This window comes from Chaetomium fimeti, assembly GCF_033439085.1.
Source record: "Chaetomium fimeti strain CBS 168.71 chromosome Unknown B0H64scaffold_9, whole genome shotgun sequence".
Classification (NCBI taxonomy): Eukaryota; Fungi; Ascomycota; class Sordariomycetes; order Sordariales; family Chaetomiaceae; genus Chaetomium; species Chaetomium fimeti.
Genome location: NW_026944337.1, coordinates 684,907 through 696,650, shown reverse-complemented (window position 1 = coordinate 696,650; position 11,744 = coordinate 684,907). Strand labels below are relative to the sequence as shown.

General features: G+C 55.0%; 7 protein-coding genes across 7 annotated transcripts; 5 read left to right on the top strand and 2 right to left on the bottom strand.

Annotated features, from left to right (window-relative positions):
• Window positions 1-89: 89 nt before the first annotated feature.
• Window positions 90-939, bottom strand: B0H64DRAFT_409611 (uncharacterized protein). The gene has a single exon (XM_062804722.1). It carries the CDS (start codon window positions 738-740, stop codon window positions 177-179), a length of 564 nt encoding a protein of 187 aa, XP_062655137.1. The 5' UTR covers window positions 741-939; the 3' UTR covers window positions 90-176.
• An 812-nt stretch (window positions 940-1,751) lies between these two features.
• On the top strand, window positions 1,752-2,456 carry B0H64DRAFT_409610 (uncharacterized protein). Its single transcript, XM_062804721.1, has one exon. The coding sequence runs from the start codon at window positions 1,928-1,930 to the stop codon at window positions 2,369-2,371; it is 444 nt and encodes a 147-aa protein (XP_062655136.1). The 5' UTR covers window positions 1,752-1,927; the 3' UTR covers window positions 2,372-2,456.
• Window positions 2,457-3,404: 948 nt separating this feature from the next.
• On the top strand, window positions 3,405-4,322 carry B0H64DRAFT_248646 (uncharacterized protein). Its single transcript, XM_062799962.1, has 2 exons — window positions 3,405-3,561; window positions 3,619-4,322. Exons 1-2 carry the CDS (start codon window positions 3,499-3,501, stop codon window positions 4,207-4,209), a joined length of 654 nt encoding a protein of 217 aa, XP_062655135.1. The 5' UTR covers window positions 3,405-3,498; the 3' UTR covers window positions 4,210-4,322.
• A 1-nt stretch (window position 4,323) lies between these two features.
• B0H64DRAFT_248620 (uncharacterized protein) lies at window positions 4,324-5,459 on the bottom strand. Its single transcript, XM_062799960.1, has one exon. It carries the CDS (start codon window positions 5,141-5,143, stop codon window positions 4,514-4,516), a length of 630 nt encoding a protein of 209 aa, XP_062655134.1. The 5' UTR covers window positions 5,144-5,459; the 3' UTR covers window positions 4,324-4,513.
• A 934-nt stretch (window positions 5,460-6,393) lies between these two features.
• Window positions 6,394-7,618, top strand: B0H64DRAFT_409606 (uncharacterized protein; the record flags this gene model as incomplete). Its single annotated transcript, XM_062804720.1, has 2 exons — window positions 6,394-6,607; window positions 6,673-7,618. Coding segments are annotated over exons 1-2 (857 nt in total), but the record flags the coding sequence as incomplete, so codon positions are not given.
• Window positions 7,619-8,082: 464 nt separating this feature from the next.
• B0H64DRAFT_469489 (uncharacterized protein) lies at window positions 8,083-9,104 on the top strand (the record flags this gene model as incomplete). The annotated part of the gene is made up of 2 exons (XM_062807802.1): window positions 8,083-8,150; window positions 8,219-9,104. The coding sequence occupies 2 exons, from the start codon at window positions 8,083-8,085 to the stop codon at window positions 9,102-9,104; spliced, it is 954 nt and encodes a 317-aa protein (XP_062655132.1).
• A 1,028-nt stretch (window positions 9,105-10,132) lies between these two features.
• B0H64DRAFT_366998 (pectate lyase-domain-containing protein) lies at window positions 10,133-11,343 on the top strand (the record flags this gene model as incomplete). Its single annotated transcript, XM_062801930.1, has 5 exons — window positions 10,133-10,562; window positions 10,618-10,697; window positions 10,749-10,798; window positions 10,850-10,894; window positions 10,947-11,343. The coding sequence occupies 5 exons, from the start codon at window positions 10,133-10,135 to the stop codon at window positions 11,341-11,343; spliced, it is 1,002 nt and encodes a 333-aa protein (XP_062655131.1).
• Between the last annotated feature and the right edge of the window lie 401 nt (window positions 11,344-11,744).

Genomic DNA, 11,744 nt, shown 5'->3' with positions numbered 1-11,744 from the left:
AAAAAACACCATGCATGCCAAACACGTTGCTAGACAAGAATGCTCGACAGGTACCTGAAAGACCAAGATCTAGCCAGAGCCAACCCCTTTCGAAGTGAACGACGGCAAACTGAACCCCCAAAAAGCCCCGATCCCCTACCGCCCCCGTCGGCGCCCAAGATCGCTTCACAGCGCTTCTAACCGCGGCAAACACGGTCGTTGACGCTCGCCTTGCCCACAATCTCGGCGCTGCCGTCCCACCGGAAGTAGCTGGCTTGGTACGGCCTGCAGTTGGCGTCCATCTGGACCAGGGCGTAGTTGAAGTCCTCAAGGTTCAGGCTGCCGAACGTGTCCCTGGCGTTGATGCAGTAGTAGACCGACACGCCGTCGTTGATATACTCGGCGTACCAGTTCGAGTCCACAGGGGATCGGAGCTCCAGAGTTTGCGTCCTGAGGTAGTCCTTCCACGTGTCGACACCCCTGTCGGTGCCCGCAGCGTCGAGGTACCAGTCCCAGCAGTCGGTGAAGCGCTTGCCCAGTTTGGAGGTGGCGGCGGGGTTCTCAGACGTCGTGCGCCGCGAGACGGACACGCTCGTGAGGTTGGCGGCGTCGTCCAGAGGGGTGCGGACCAGGGTGCCGTCGGAATGGACCTCGGTCAGATAGAAGCCCTCCGGGACGCTGGCGCCCGGCTGAGGCTGGCTGACTGCGGGAGCTGCCAGCGCGGCGGGAGCGAGAGCGAGTAGGGTGGTGAGGAAGTGCATATTGAAGAGTTGGCTGAGAGGTTGCTAGAAGGTTGATGGTGAGGATGAGGCTGGGGAGGAGAGTTGTCGATCCTAAGGGGAGATGGCAAGTCTTTATAGTAATCGCAGAGAGCATATCTTCTAAGTTTGTTTATAGACGTGCACGCTCTGCTCCTTCAGTTCGCACTCGTCCGTCATTGCTTCCGGGTCAGTTCCGCGGTCTAGATCCCAACGGACTGAGACAGCGTGGTATTCATCTGCACCGAGTTATGCTGTTGGCCCTTTGGCCTCATGTTAGGTCTTAGCCCCCACGGTCCCGTTTTGGTTTCTGGCCCCCAACATCCTCTTGTTGGGATGACAAATTATGAGAGGAACAACAGAGCAACTGAGCCTTCGCATCTCCATGTCCGCATCGGTACCGGAAACACCGACCCTTGATGATTCCACGTCTTTGAGTTGTTGGCATGCAGGTTGGTCCGGAGGGTCCGATCCGAGTGAAGGGGAGCTTTGCATAATTGTGTCCTCGAGGAATTGTGACCGCCTCTTTGACATTTCCGGGTTACCGTTGTTTCCAGGTCACCTCTGTGGTCCGGTCCCGGGGTATACAAGGCGCTCACACAGTGACACGGCGAGCCCCTGTAGATAGTTATATGACGATGTTTTCCGTGTTAACGATAGGACTAATACCATATGGATGCCTTCTAGATGCGCATCAAAATCAATATTGATATCCTGTTAGTTCTTCGGCCCTGTCGTGGTTCCTTAGCCCTCTCATTGTAATGCTACGAGTGCTTTCGCCCCCATTTGTTATGCAAACATGACTACGAATACGAATACGACTGAGTTTCTCTGGCCCCTGTTTGTTCTAGATCTTTACCCCGGGTGAGTTCTTTGGCCCCCAAATAATTATGCGGTTGGTTCTTGCTACAGTGGGTGCCGGAAAAAAACGACCAACTCGCTTTTTCACACCAAAAACCCACTAAATGTACAACATTCACAGTAAAGTATCCCACCAACCAAGAATCTTAAAATTACAATAAAAAGAATCCCTAGAGAATTTAATATCTATTTCAACATCCTGATAGTGATTTGCATTTTACTCCTAAGTCTACATTGCTACGAGGTGTTAAAGTTTTGTTTAATTTTCAACCTCACTATAAATTAAGTTCGTGTGGGATAGGTACGGTCGTCGTGAACCCGGGAAACCCATGGACACGTCCGACGACCGTTGGTGGTTTAACGAAGAGCCGCACGCCAATGCACTCCCGGCCCGCCTTTCCAAGTCCGCCCTGGGCCTCTCCGAAACTCAACGGGTGGAACTTGAGCGTTTAATTATGGATATGGTTGCTTGGGAGCCCGACGCCCGCATATCCGCTGCGGAAGTCGTCCGCCGTCCAGGCAGACTCGCTGGCGGTGTCAGCGGATGCTGCCCCCGAAAACCGGATGAGTCCCGGCCCTATCCCACAACCAACGATGGATTCTCGCGAGGCCACTCAGTCGCCTGGTCTAGAATAAACGTCGGCTTCTCGCACATTCAATCACTCAGCTGTGTAACCAAGCTAGAGAGAGGAGTGGGTGGTGGGCGGGTAAAAAGAAAACGGAAACAGGGGCGTCTTGGGGTCCCAGATATTCTTTTTCGCATGTATTTATGACCAGGCTCAAGGCGAACCGACGCGTTAATCAGCTGCTGTCCGGCTGGGGAGTCAGTAGGTGATCCAAACCACGCGCAGTTTGTGGTGATTCAATGATGAATTCAACACATTAGGGGCTGAAAGGCCATCTTTTGCACGACGCTCGTCCAGTAAAATGTCTTCCCGAGTTATGTGACACCAGGCAGCTGTCAGCGACCGGTGACCGGCCGTAACCGGGTGAGGGGGAGTTGGGCGGCAGCCAGACCGTGTCTGATCTAAATTAAGCCCCTTGGGTAACATCAGGCTGTGTCTCCTGCCGGACAGAGGGGCGGGGGCTGCCGCCGAAACATGTGGCTTGCCGTAGTCGAAGCAGACGGAGGGTTATGGACCAACCCTAACTGCAGAATTGTGCAGGCCGGCTTCCGCGCCTTCATGCACCCAGCCAGATTATGGCTCGGAAGTGAAACGTTGAGGAGGCCTCGGGGGTGACTGTGTAACAACCTTCGAAAATTGTGAGCTCTGTGCCAGTTTAAAACGAGGGTGGGAGGTCGGGCTGTAATGGAGAAAAGCAACATGGAAAAGGTTGTAGACATAACTCCCAGTCCTCTCAATCATTGTCTAGTGAGATCATCATCCAATAACGTTCATGGGCCCTAGTCATGGATCTCCTACGCATCCGGGACGGGACTTCCCTTTCTCCCAACTCAGGGTACCTGACCTCGAAGAAGGCCTGCCCGTGGTCCTTGATCCCAACACAGGCGAGTGGGTAAACCCACTCTTCGTCGGCCGAGGTATGGGAGGTGCTGGACGCCGCGGTTTCGGTGCCCCGTCTCCCAAGTATGCCACTACAGACAACGTCAACAAGCCGACTGCAGTCAAGTCCGGCCCACCTGGCTGCTTAGAAATCAACTCGATGGGTTTTGGAAAAGGTCGACTAGAGTTCGAGGTCGCTCCGCCCATCAAACGCACCGATTTCCACGGACGGAATAGGGAGCTGTTTCAATTTGGGGTCGTGAGGAAGTGGTGCAATCCTGTCGAGTTGCGCTGCTTCCAACTGGATCTCTCGGCACTACAACTCCTAACGATCCGGCGCCTGCAAAGTAAGCTCGTGCGAGAAGCGTTGGAACACCGCTACCTTCCAGAAGGGGATGAGGACCCGGCATGGCTCAGCCCGGAGGCCGACTATCGGAGTAGCACAATGCGGCAGTATGGTACGTTTGGGCCCGCCGACGAAGACGGGGACACTAATGGTGATAATGGAGTGAAAGTACATCAACACTGATCTGTCTCTCGGACTAGTCGCGGCTCTCCAAGACTACGATTACATGGTCCAGCAAGCTCACAAAGGAAACGGCACGGATCCTTTCCGTGTCAACAACGGTTCAACGCGCGGCTTCGCGCTGTTAGAGGAACATCTCGAGTCGATCCTGAAATCGGAGCCGACGACTGCCGACACGTCCTCGGCACAAAGCAATGGCAAAGTCCATCCACACTTCAATGCCAGATCGGATTTGGAGTACCTCCGCTGGATCGGAAAGCCGAAGAAGGATGTCGGACGCGAGATCGCGGCCTTCCGAAGGTTCGTCTCCGCGGCTGAATCGACTATCATGGGGTACTTGCACCGATTGGGCGCCGGTCTGGCCGTGAGTATGTTCTTGGTCGCGCCGATGGTTATCATCATCTTTGTCCCGCACCTAGACCGCGGGCGCGCATCTGGTGTTGCTGCTGGCTTTACTTTTGTCTTTGCTATGGCCGCGGCTTTCGTTCTCAGGGAGATCTTGGGCGTCGTCTCAGCCACGGCGGCTTATGCTGCCGTTCTGGTTGTTTTTGTCGCAGGGCAGCAAACGACTATTCCCTGAGGCAGAGGGGTGAGATCTACTTGCATGTTGAGCATCTTTTGTTGATTGAATAGGGATCTATCGGCCGGGTTTGTTGTATTGATCATTAAATGTACGATCGGTGGCTTTGGGGTTGGAAGATGAAGGGGATTTGTTTTGCTGATAGCATTTGTTCCATTGCTAGATACTTGCATTCAGTATTACGGACACGGGGTAGAACAGACAATAATAGAACGCGAATCTTCGTCACAGCCCACTAATACTCCCAACGCAGCAACCCATATCCACCGTCAACCGCCTCTCGCCCTTCCTCTCTCAAACCCCCTTAGTACTTCCCCCGACTCCGACTCCTCGAAACCGGCTCCTCCCCATACCCATAATACCCGCGACTGCGACTCCTCCTCCCCTCCCTCACCACAACCGGCGCAACCTCCTGCACCGGCACCACCCCCTCATACTCCCCATACCCACTATTCCGCCGACCATGATGATGATGGTGATGATGATGCCGCCCGTCCCCATAATACCCACCATTCCGACTCCCACTGCGACTCCGCCCCCTACTCCTCCCCCTCCCACCCGCACCACCACCACCGCTCGGATACCGCGGCTCGCGATACTCATCCCTCACCCCGCCATACCACGGCCTGCCCGGGACGGCCTCATCGCCGGGGGGCGCGCCCAAGTTGCTGCAGGAGCGGACGATCCAGAGGAAGAGCAGGAAGCCGGCTATGGAGCCGAGCACGATGCCGGCGATGGCGCCGCCCGAGAGGGTGTCGGCGTCGTTGGCGTCGTCGGGGCTGCCCGGTGCGGCAGTGTTGGTGCCCGTGATTATCGTCACTGTGCTACCGTCGTCAGGGTTGGTTTGGGTTTGGCGGGGGTGTAGGGTGCGGGTTGGGGGGAGGGTTTCGAGGAGGGTGTGTGCGGATAGGGGGGTGGCGGGGACGGGGGCCATGGTAAGGTTGGTTGTGTTGTGTGGCCTTGGTGGCCAGGCTTCACGGAGAGTTGGTAGCTTGTGAAATAGGCTTTGGGTAGTTTGTGATATTGTGCTGGAGATGGTTTGGTCTTGCTCGTCGCCGATTCTCTCCACCCGCGTATGGATCAGAGCTTGGATCTAGGGGAGTGTTGGGGGGGGATTGGGTCAAGATTTATTCCTGTCCACTGGGCCCTGGACGATGTCGTCAGGATCCGCGGGTCGCCTTTTGGCTTACACATGGGTGTATCGTTGCTCTTGGCTAGAAACCTGCCCAGGACAGTGATGTAATTGTACTTGGCTCGCGGGGTGATGCGTTAGATCCAAGATCTGCGCTCCAGTGCCGAATCACAATCCCGCTTCATGCACGTCAATCGAACTGCCATTTCCCCCAGGGCCCAAGATGGTCAAGGCCACGTCCCGAAAATGGTTGCAAGCAAGGTTGTGTACTCGACTCGAACCTCCCTGACTGACCTTCAACACCCTAGGCTTTACAAGCAACTTACGCACTACACAATTTATACAAAATTACCAGTTTCAAAATAGCTTTCAGTATTATAGGTGAACAGCGGAAACTCTTTTGGCGAATTACAAGCAGACCCTATATATGAGACATGCAATATGACGTCATTGGAGCTCTTTCTTTGGGCCGAGTTCAGAGAGCATTGGGACTTTCGGAGTATTCTGTCCCTCGGCTGGGCACAACCCTTTATCCACCTGAAAGCCAGTGCCCTTTTTCTTTTGGTACGTTGTGCTTTGGAATCACCAATGAGAAAGTGAGAGAGAGTAACTGGGAAGCTGTTGTGGGTTCGTTGCGCATGATTCTGTTCAATGTACTCGATATTCTTCGACTTCATCACCCGTCACCGTCACATCATTGCAGCAGGCTCGGGTTCAAGTCAGAGCGTGCAACTATTCAGGCTTGTTACTCTACCACGTCAAAAACGTCGGCAACGAGACCCGTGTTAAGACAGGTGCTTGAAACTTACTAAGAAAGGGGTGATCAAAGGGCATGTACATGTAAGGGGATGTAGCCATGGTGTTCATCCCACAATGTGCCTGTTTTCATTGATTCAGATGACAGTCCCATGTTGCCCAAACTCGAACTTTTCATTCGCCGCGCATTACGGTCCCCCGCAGCACAACATGGCCGAGGCAGGATTCAAAGAGCATGATTCAAAGTTGGTTGGGCTCTCATGCAGGGCACCCAATTGGTGACCTAACCTCCCGCTCGTTTGTCAGCGAGGTTGCTACTATACTAGATAAGGTACGTGGTTTTCCCCTCGGGCCCCCTCATCGTGTTTTTCTTCCAGCACCCGGATGTAACCTACAACGAGTCCCCCTATCGTCTTACAATCTCGTCATAAACAAGGATACATACAGCACCACCACATCGGATATGTCATATCCTTCAACCAGCAACATGGAACCCATCCCATGGGAAAAGTAAGCTCCACCGTCACTTTAATATCCGTCCCACAGGAACCACATGATACTTACAAGATCGATAGGATCGCGTCCTCCAAGCCATATCGGTTTTCAATCGGGCCCCGCAGGCGCGAGTTTACGATGCACTCGGCTGTTGTCGAGGTCCAATCCCCCGCGCTCAACACCTTCGTCAACAACACCAACTTCAAAGAGGCAGGCGACCGACACGCCCAGCTGGAAGATGTGGACGAGGACACTTTCATCTCCTTCATCCAATACGCTTACACCGGGGCCTTTGAGGTCGCAGGTACCGCAAAAGGTCGTAAATCGGCGCAGGCAACCCAGCAGGATGACCGCAAGGATGACCGCAAGGAGGACCCTGATGATTTTAGCTGGGGCGGATATGACGCGAGACCTGCGAGGTACAAGGTGGCGCGGAGGCGGCGACCCGGGGTGTGGGAAACGTTCACGGCCGCCGTGTCCGAGGCATGCCCGCCCGGGTACAAGGCCCCCACGGAAACGATCACCATCACGCCGGACGACGACGTCGCCGAGATCCTCATCCGGTACACTCGCCTGTACCTGTTTGCCGACTGCTACGGCATCTCGCGGCTGATGGGCCTGTCCTTGTACAGCCTGGGGCAGACGCTGATTGCGCTCGATCTCAAGGCAGACAGGGGGAATAATGAGGAGAGGGTGGAGGATGTCGTTGCGTTGTTGCAGTTTTGTTATAATGGCGATCCCACGCCGGACCAGCTGAAGTCCCTGATTCTGCGCTATGTTGCCTGCAATGCCGAAAGGCTGTGGAAGAATAACGACTTCCAAAAGTTACTCGCGGCGCACGCGGAGCTGGGCGCTTCTCTTGTTGGGTTGTTGGTGGAGAGACTGGATGATTGAGATTTGCTCCTCGGGTGCTAAGCTCAAGCGTTGTGCTTCTACCTTGCGGGACTACAAATTATTGCCTTTTCTCCATCCATTCAAGTTCAGGCTGGACAGTCATATGCTTAATGATTCATTGATGACCTCCAACGTGAACTCGTGACCTCGATGCGGAGCCTCTTATGACGAGTACAACTAGCACATTGATGTTTTGTCCTATGTTACTATGCTGCTGTGTTACAATATTAATGGCAGCTGTTGCAATAATTATTCGTAACTCCACGACTCAAAAGCTAACCGGGTTATTTACCTCCCTATCCCTCAATGTTGCCTACAAATTGTGTTGAAATCCCAGAACAACACTGGTTGTTTAGGAGCCTCACCGGCCTGTTCAGCTTAGAACCTGTTTGGTGTCGAGTTACGTTACCAAGCACTGTCCGTGGAAAGTAGAGAGAGAGTTGCAGAAACCAGGTATTTATTGCATTATTTACCTGCTGCCACCAATTCGAAAAAGAAACGAAGATGCCAACTTGCCTAACACACTTCCTCTCTTCTCACGCCGCAGCGAGTCACACAGCCTACGAACAGCACAAGCTCAGCCCCCGGACATCAAGATGGCAGCCTCAAAGCCCAATGGCACTGGAAAGAAAACCAGCAAGAACGAAGGACTGCCGTGGCTAACGTAAGTACTCGTCCGGAATCCAGATTCATCTTGTACCAGATTCCTGAGCCTAACACATGGTCCACTAGAATCGCGTCGTCTAGACCCTTCCGGTTTGTGGTGGGCCCGGAAAAGCGCGAGTTTACAATCAGCTCGGCCCTGGTCGCACATCAATCGCCTACTCTCCGGACACTCGTCGAGGGCGACTTCAGTGAGGCCCGGGATGGAAGTGCCACGCTGGACTGGGTCGACGAGGACACCTTCACTCGATTCATACAGTATGCCTACACCGGAGACTACGACGCGGCCGACGATAATGTTGCGATCGCTCCCATTAACCGATCGGGGCGTCGGCCGGCCAAGGTACAAGAACCCGAACCGGTCAAAGAAGAACCGAAGCCGCGCAAGAGAGGCCTCAAGAGACCGGATCGGGGGGAAGGGCCCAAGAGACAACGACTGGAAGTGCCCGAGGGACAACGTCTGATGGAGCCCCCGATCATAGTTAAAAAGCCCCAAAAGGAGTGCAGTTACAAAACCATCGACCCCGATAACAGAAAGGGCGGAAAGCGCGGCCTCTGGGAGAGGTTCAGCCAGGCCGCCAACCGGTTTAATCAGGCCAAGTTCAGACTCACCACGAACCCCGAGGAAGATCACAGCCAAATCTTCCTCTGCCATGCCAAGATGTACATCTTTGCCGACTACTACGGCATTTTGGATCTCATGAACCTGTCTCAAAACAAGCTCGGCCAGGTGCTTTTCCCCTTCAAGCTCCGCGGCGAAAGAGTGGCAGACTTTGTCACATTGGTGCGGTACTGCTACGACGTGCCCGCGCCAACGGCGCTGCAGGAGTTCATCATGATGTACGCGGCGTGCAAAGCCGAGGTGCTATGGAAAGACGCCGGGTTTCAGGACCTCGTCGAGGAGACCCAGGAGCTGTCGTTTGCTTTGATCAAGCAGGTGATGGGGCCGCAGTAGGCCATGAACAGGGTTTCGTCCGAAAAACAATCTTGTTGGTAACGAGGTTCTTGTGATCAGGGGAGGGTACCTCGCCTACCTACCTAAGGTATCGAAGGTACTCTTGTCAGTGTTGGCATTTGGCGCCGGCGGGTGTGGTCACGGATGTCCATCGGATTTTGGGTTAGATGGGATGTTGCGTTGCCGTGATTTATCTCGTATTAGTTATCTTCTTGCACGCTGTTCTGGCTGCGCAACAATCACAAAACATCTCTCAACAGGCCCAGACTTCGAAATTATTAGGGGGACACGAGAGGGTCGGGCAGGCCTTGCTAGCCCCGTTTCACCCCTCCGCCCAACGGCGCACACCCCTTCCCTTGGGTGTGGCCTGCTTGGGCCGCTTGCGAGATCTTGGTTCGCTTGATTGGTGGCATTTCAGATCTTGGTTGATTCTCCGCCCACAAGATCGGCCCACATACCACTTCGGTCATGGTGTTGCAACTCTGGACCGGGGCACAGGGCCAAGGACCACGAGGAGCTCCACTCCCCAAAACATTCTAAATCTGTCAATGGGACCCGGGAGCCGGGTCGCGCTGGTCGAGGAGGGAGACAGTCCGTGGCTTGAGGTTGGGCTGCAGGCGATATACCTCAACTGATTTCCACAAACCACAAGCAAGTGCGCTAACAAAGTTCTAGTCCTAAGTGCCGCGGGAAATGGGGCTAGAACGAGCCTTGTGTCTTGCTGTGACTAGGTCATTCACCCCTTTCCTTCCTCCCTGAAGTCACGGAAGTCTTGCCTCCAGAGCTCGGAGACATGAAACACCGGGACATGAGTGGTGGAGAAAAGGGGGGAATTGACACCATTCGCGAACACGATGTCTATGACAACGGAAACAGCCGTGGTGTGGACCTCTGCTCCATTCCCAAGACTCCGGTATTCCGAACGTCAGTGATAAAAGGCAGACGAGAGCCATCCTCAAGGTTCAACCTCGAGCCTCAGCAACAAGTCAACAACCTACTTCGGAGTCACCCAGCCCAAGTTCATCAAGATGCACCGCTACGCCCTCCTCGGCCTGCTGCCGGGCGCCCTCGGGTGCCTCAACCCCAACACCAACGCCTGTGCCAGCTACATCAGCAACAACCAAGCGACCGCGTCTGCCTTCTGCGCGACCTTCACTCAGAGCGCCGTGACGGCCTCCACTGGTCTCCCCTCCTGGGCCTCCAACTGCGGCAACAAGCCGAGCCAGATCTCCAAGGAGTGCTCATGCTACTTCACCGGCGGCGCCGGCCCGGCACCGACCTCGACTAAGGCCAGCCAGCCCACCACGCTGGTGACCACGACGGCCAAGGTCACTCAGACTCCCGTCGGAGTCACCACCACGCTGCCCAAGAGCTCGGGTGCCGTGGCCACGAACAAGCCGATCAACGTGCCCGCCGGGGAGACGTATGACGGCGGCATGCAAAACTTTGATCGCTCGCGTATGTGTCTCGTGTTGAATTTTACAGTGTCGAATGAAAGACTGACAGCTACTAGCCCGAGTTTGCCAGGATCAAAGTGAGACAGGCGAGGCTGAGGCCATGTTTGTTCTTCAGGATGGCGCCACTCTTTCCAACGTACGTCTCAAACAATCCTAGAAAGTAGAGACAAAGCTGACCGTGTTTTAGGTCATCATCGGACCCAACCAAGCTGAGGGTGTCCACTGCAAGGGCACTTGGTAAGTCATCAGAACCACAATGCTGAGAAGTGCATTGCTAACTTCCAACAGCACCCTGATCAACGTCTGGTTCGAGGACGTTTGCGAAGACGCCATGTATGTCTACCATCCCACCCCTGAGCTCCAGCTCCTTGCTAACCCCCTCCAGCTCGCTCAAGCAACCCAGCGGCACCTCCAACATCATCGGCGGCGGCGCCTTCCACGCCTCGGACAAGGTAGTCCAGTTCAACGGCTTCGGGACGGTCAACATCAAGGACTTCTACGTCAACGACTACGGCAAGCTGCTTCGCAGCTGCGGCAACTGCAGCAACAACGGCGGGGCGCGGCACGCGGTGCTCGACAACGTGGTCGCCGTCGACGGCGGCGTGCTGTGCGGCATCAACACCAACTACGGCGACACCTGCACCGTCACCAACAGCTGCCAGGACGACGGCAAGAGCTGCGACCGCTTCACCGGCAACAACGACGGCGACGAGCCCCCCAAGATCGGCAGCGGGCCCGACGGCAAGTTCTGCAAGGTCTCGGGCCTGACTCAGACCTGCTGAGCGTTTTGGCGGTGAGCCAGTTGGGGGCGGGATTAGGCGGGACGGGGGCGCAGACGCGCGGTGGGGAGCAGGGGTTCTCTCGTACATACTTATCTAGCTGCACATACATACTCAAGTCGATATCTACATGTTGACATCAGTGAACGCAAAACCATTGCTGCCCGTGAATGTATTCGCCCCTCCCTGAATGTGGTCCTTCCTGTCCGTTGTTGGGTATACCTCCTAGAACCCAAACTATGCGCCCCTTAACCCCTTATTCGGTGAAGCACGCTCTAGAATCCTTTTCCACCAACCCCAAGCCGGGATGACGACCTTCTAACTCCAAACACCCTCCCCTCGGCTTCACATATTCCCATTTTTGGTAGCGGCTGACCGGGTGCGAGCCATCATCAACTGGTCGA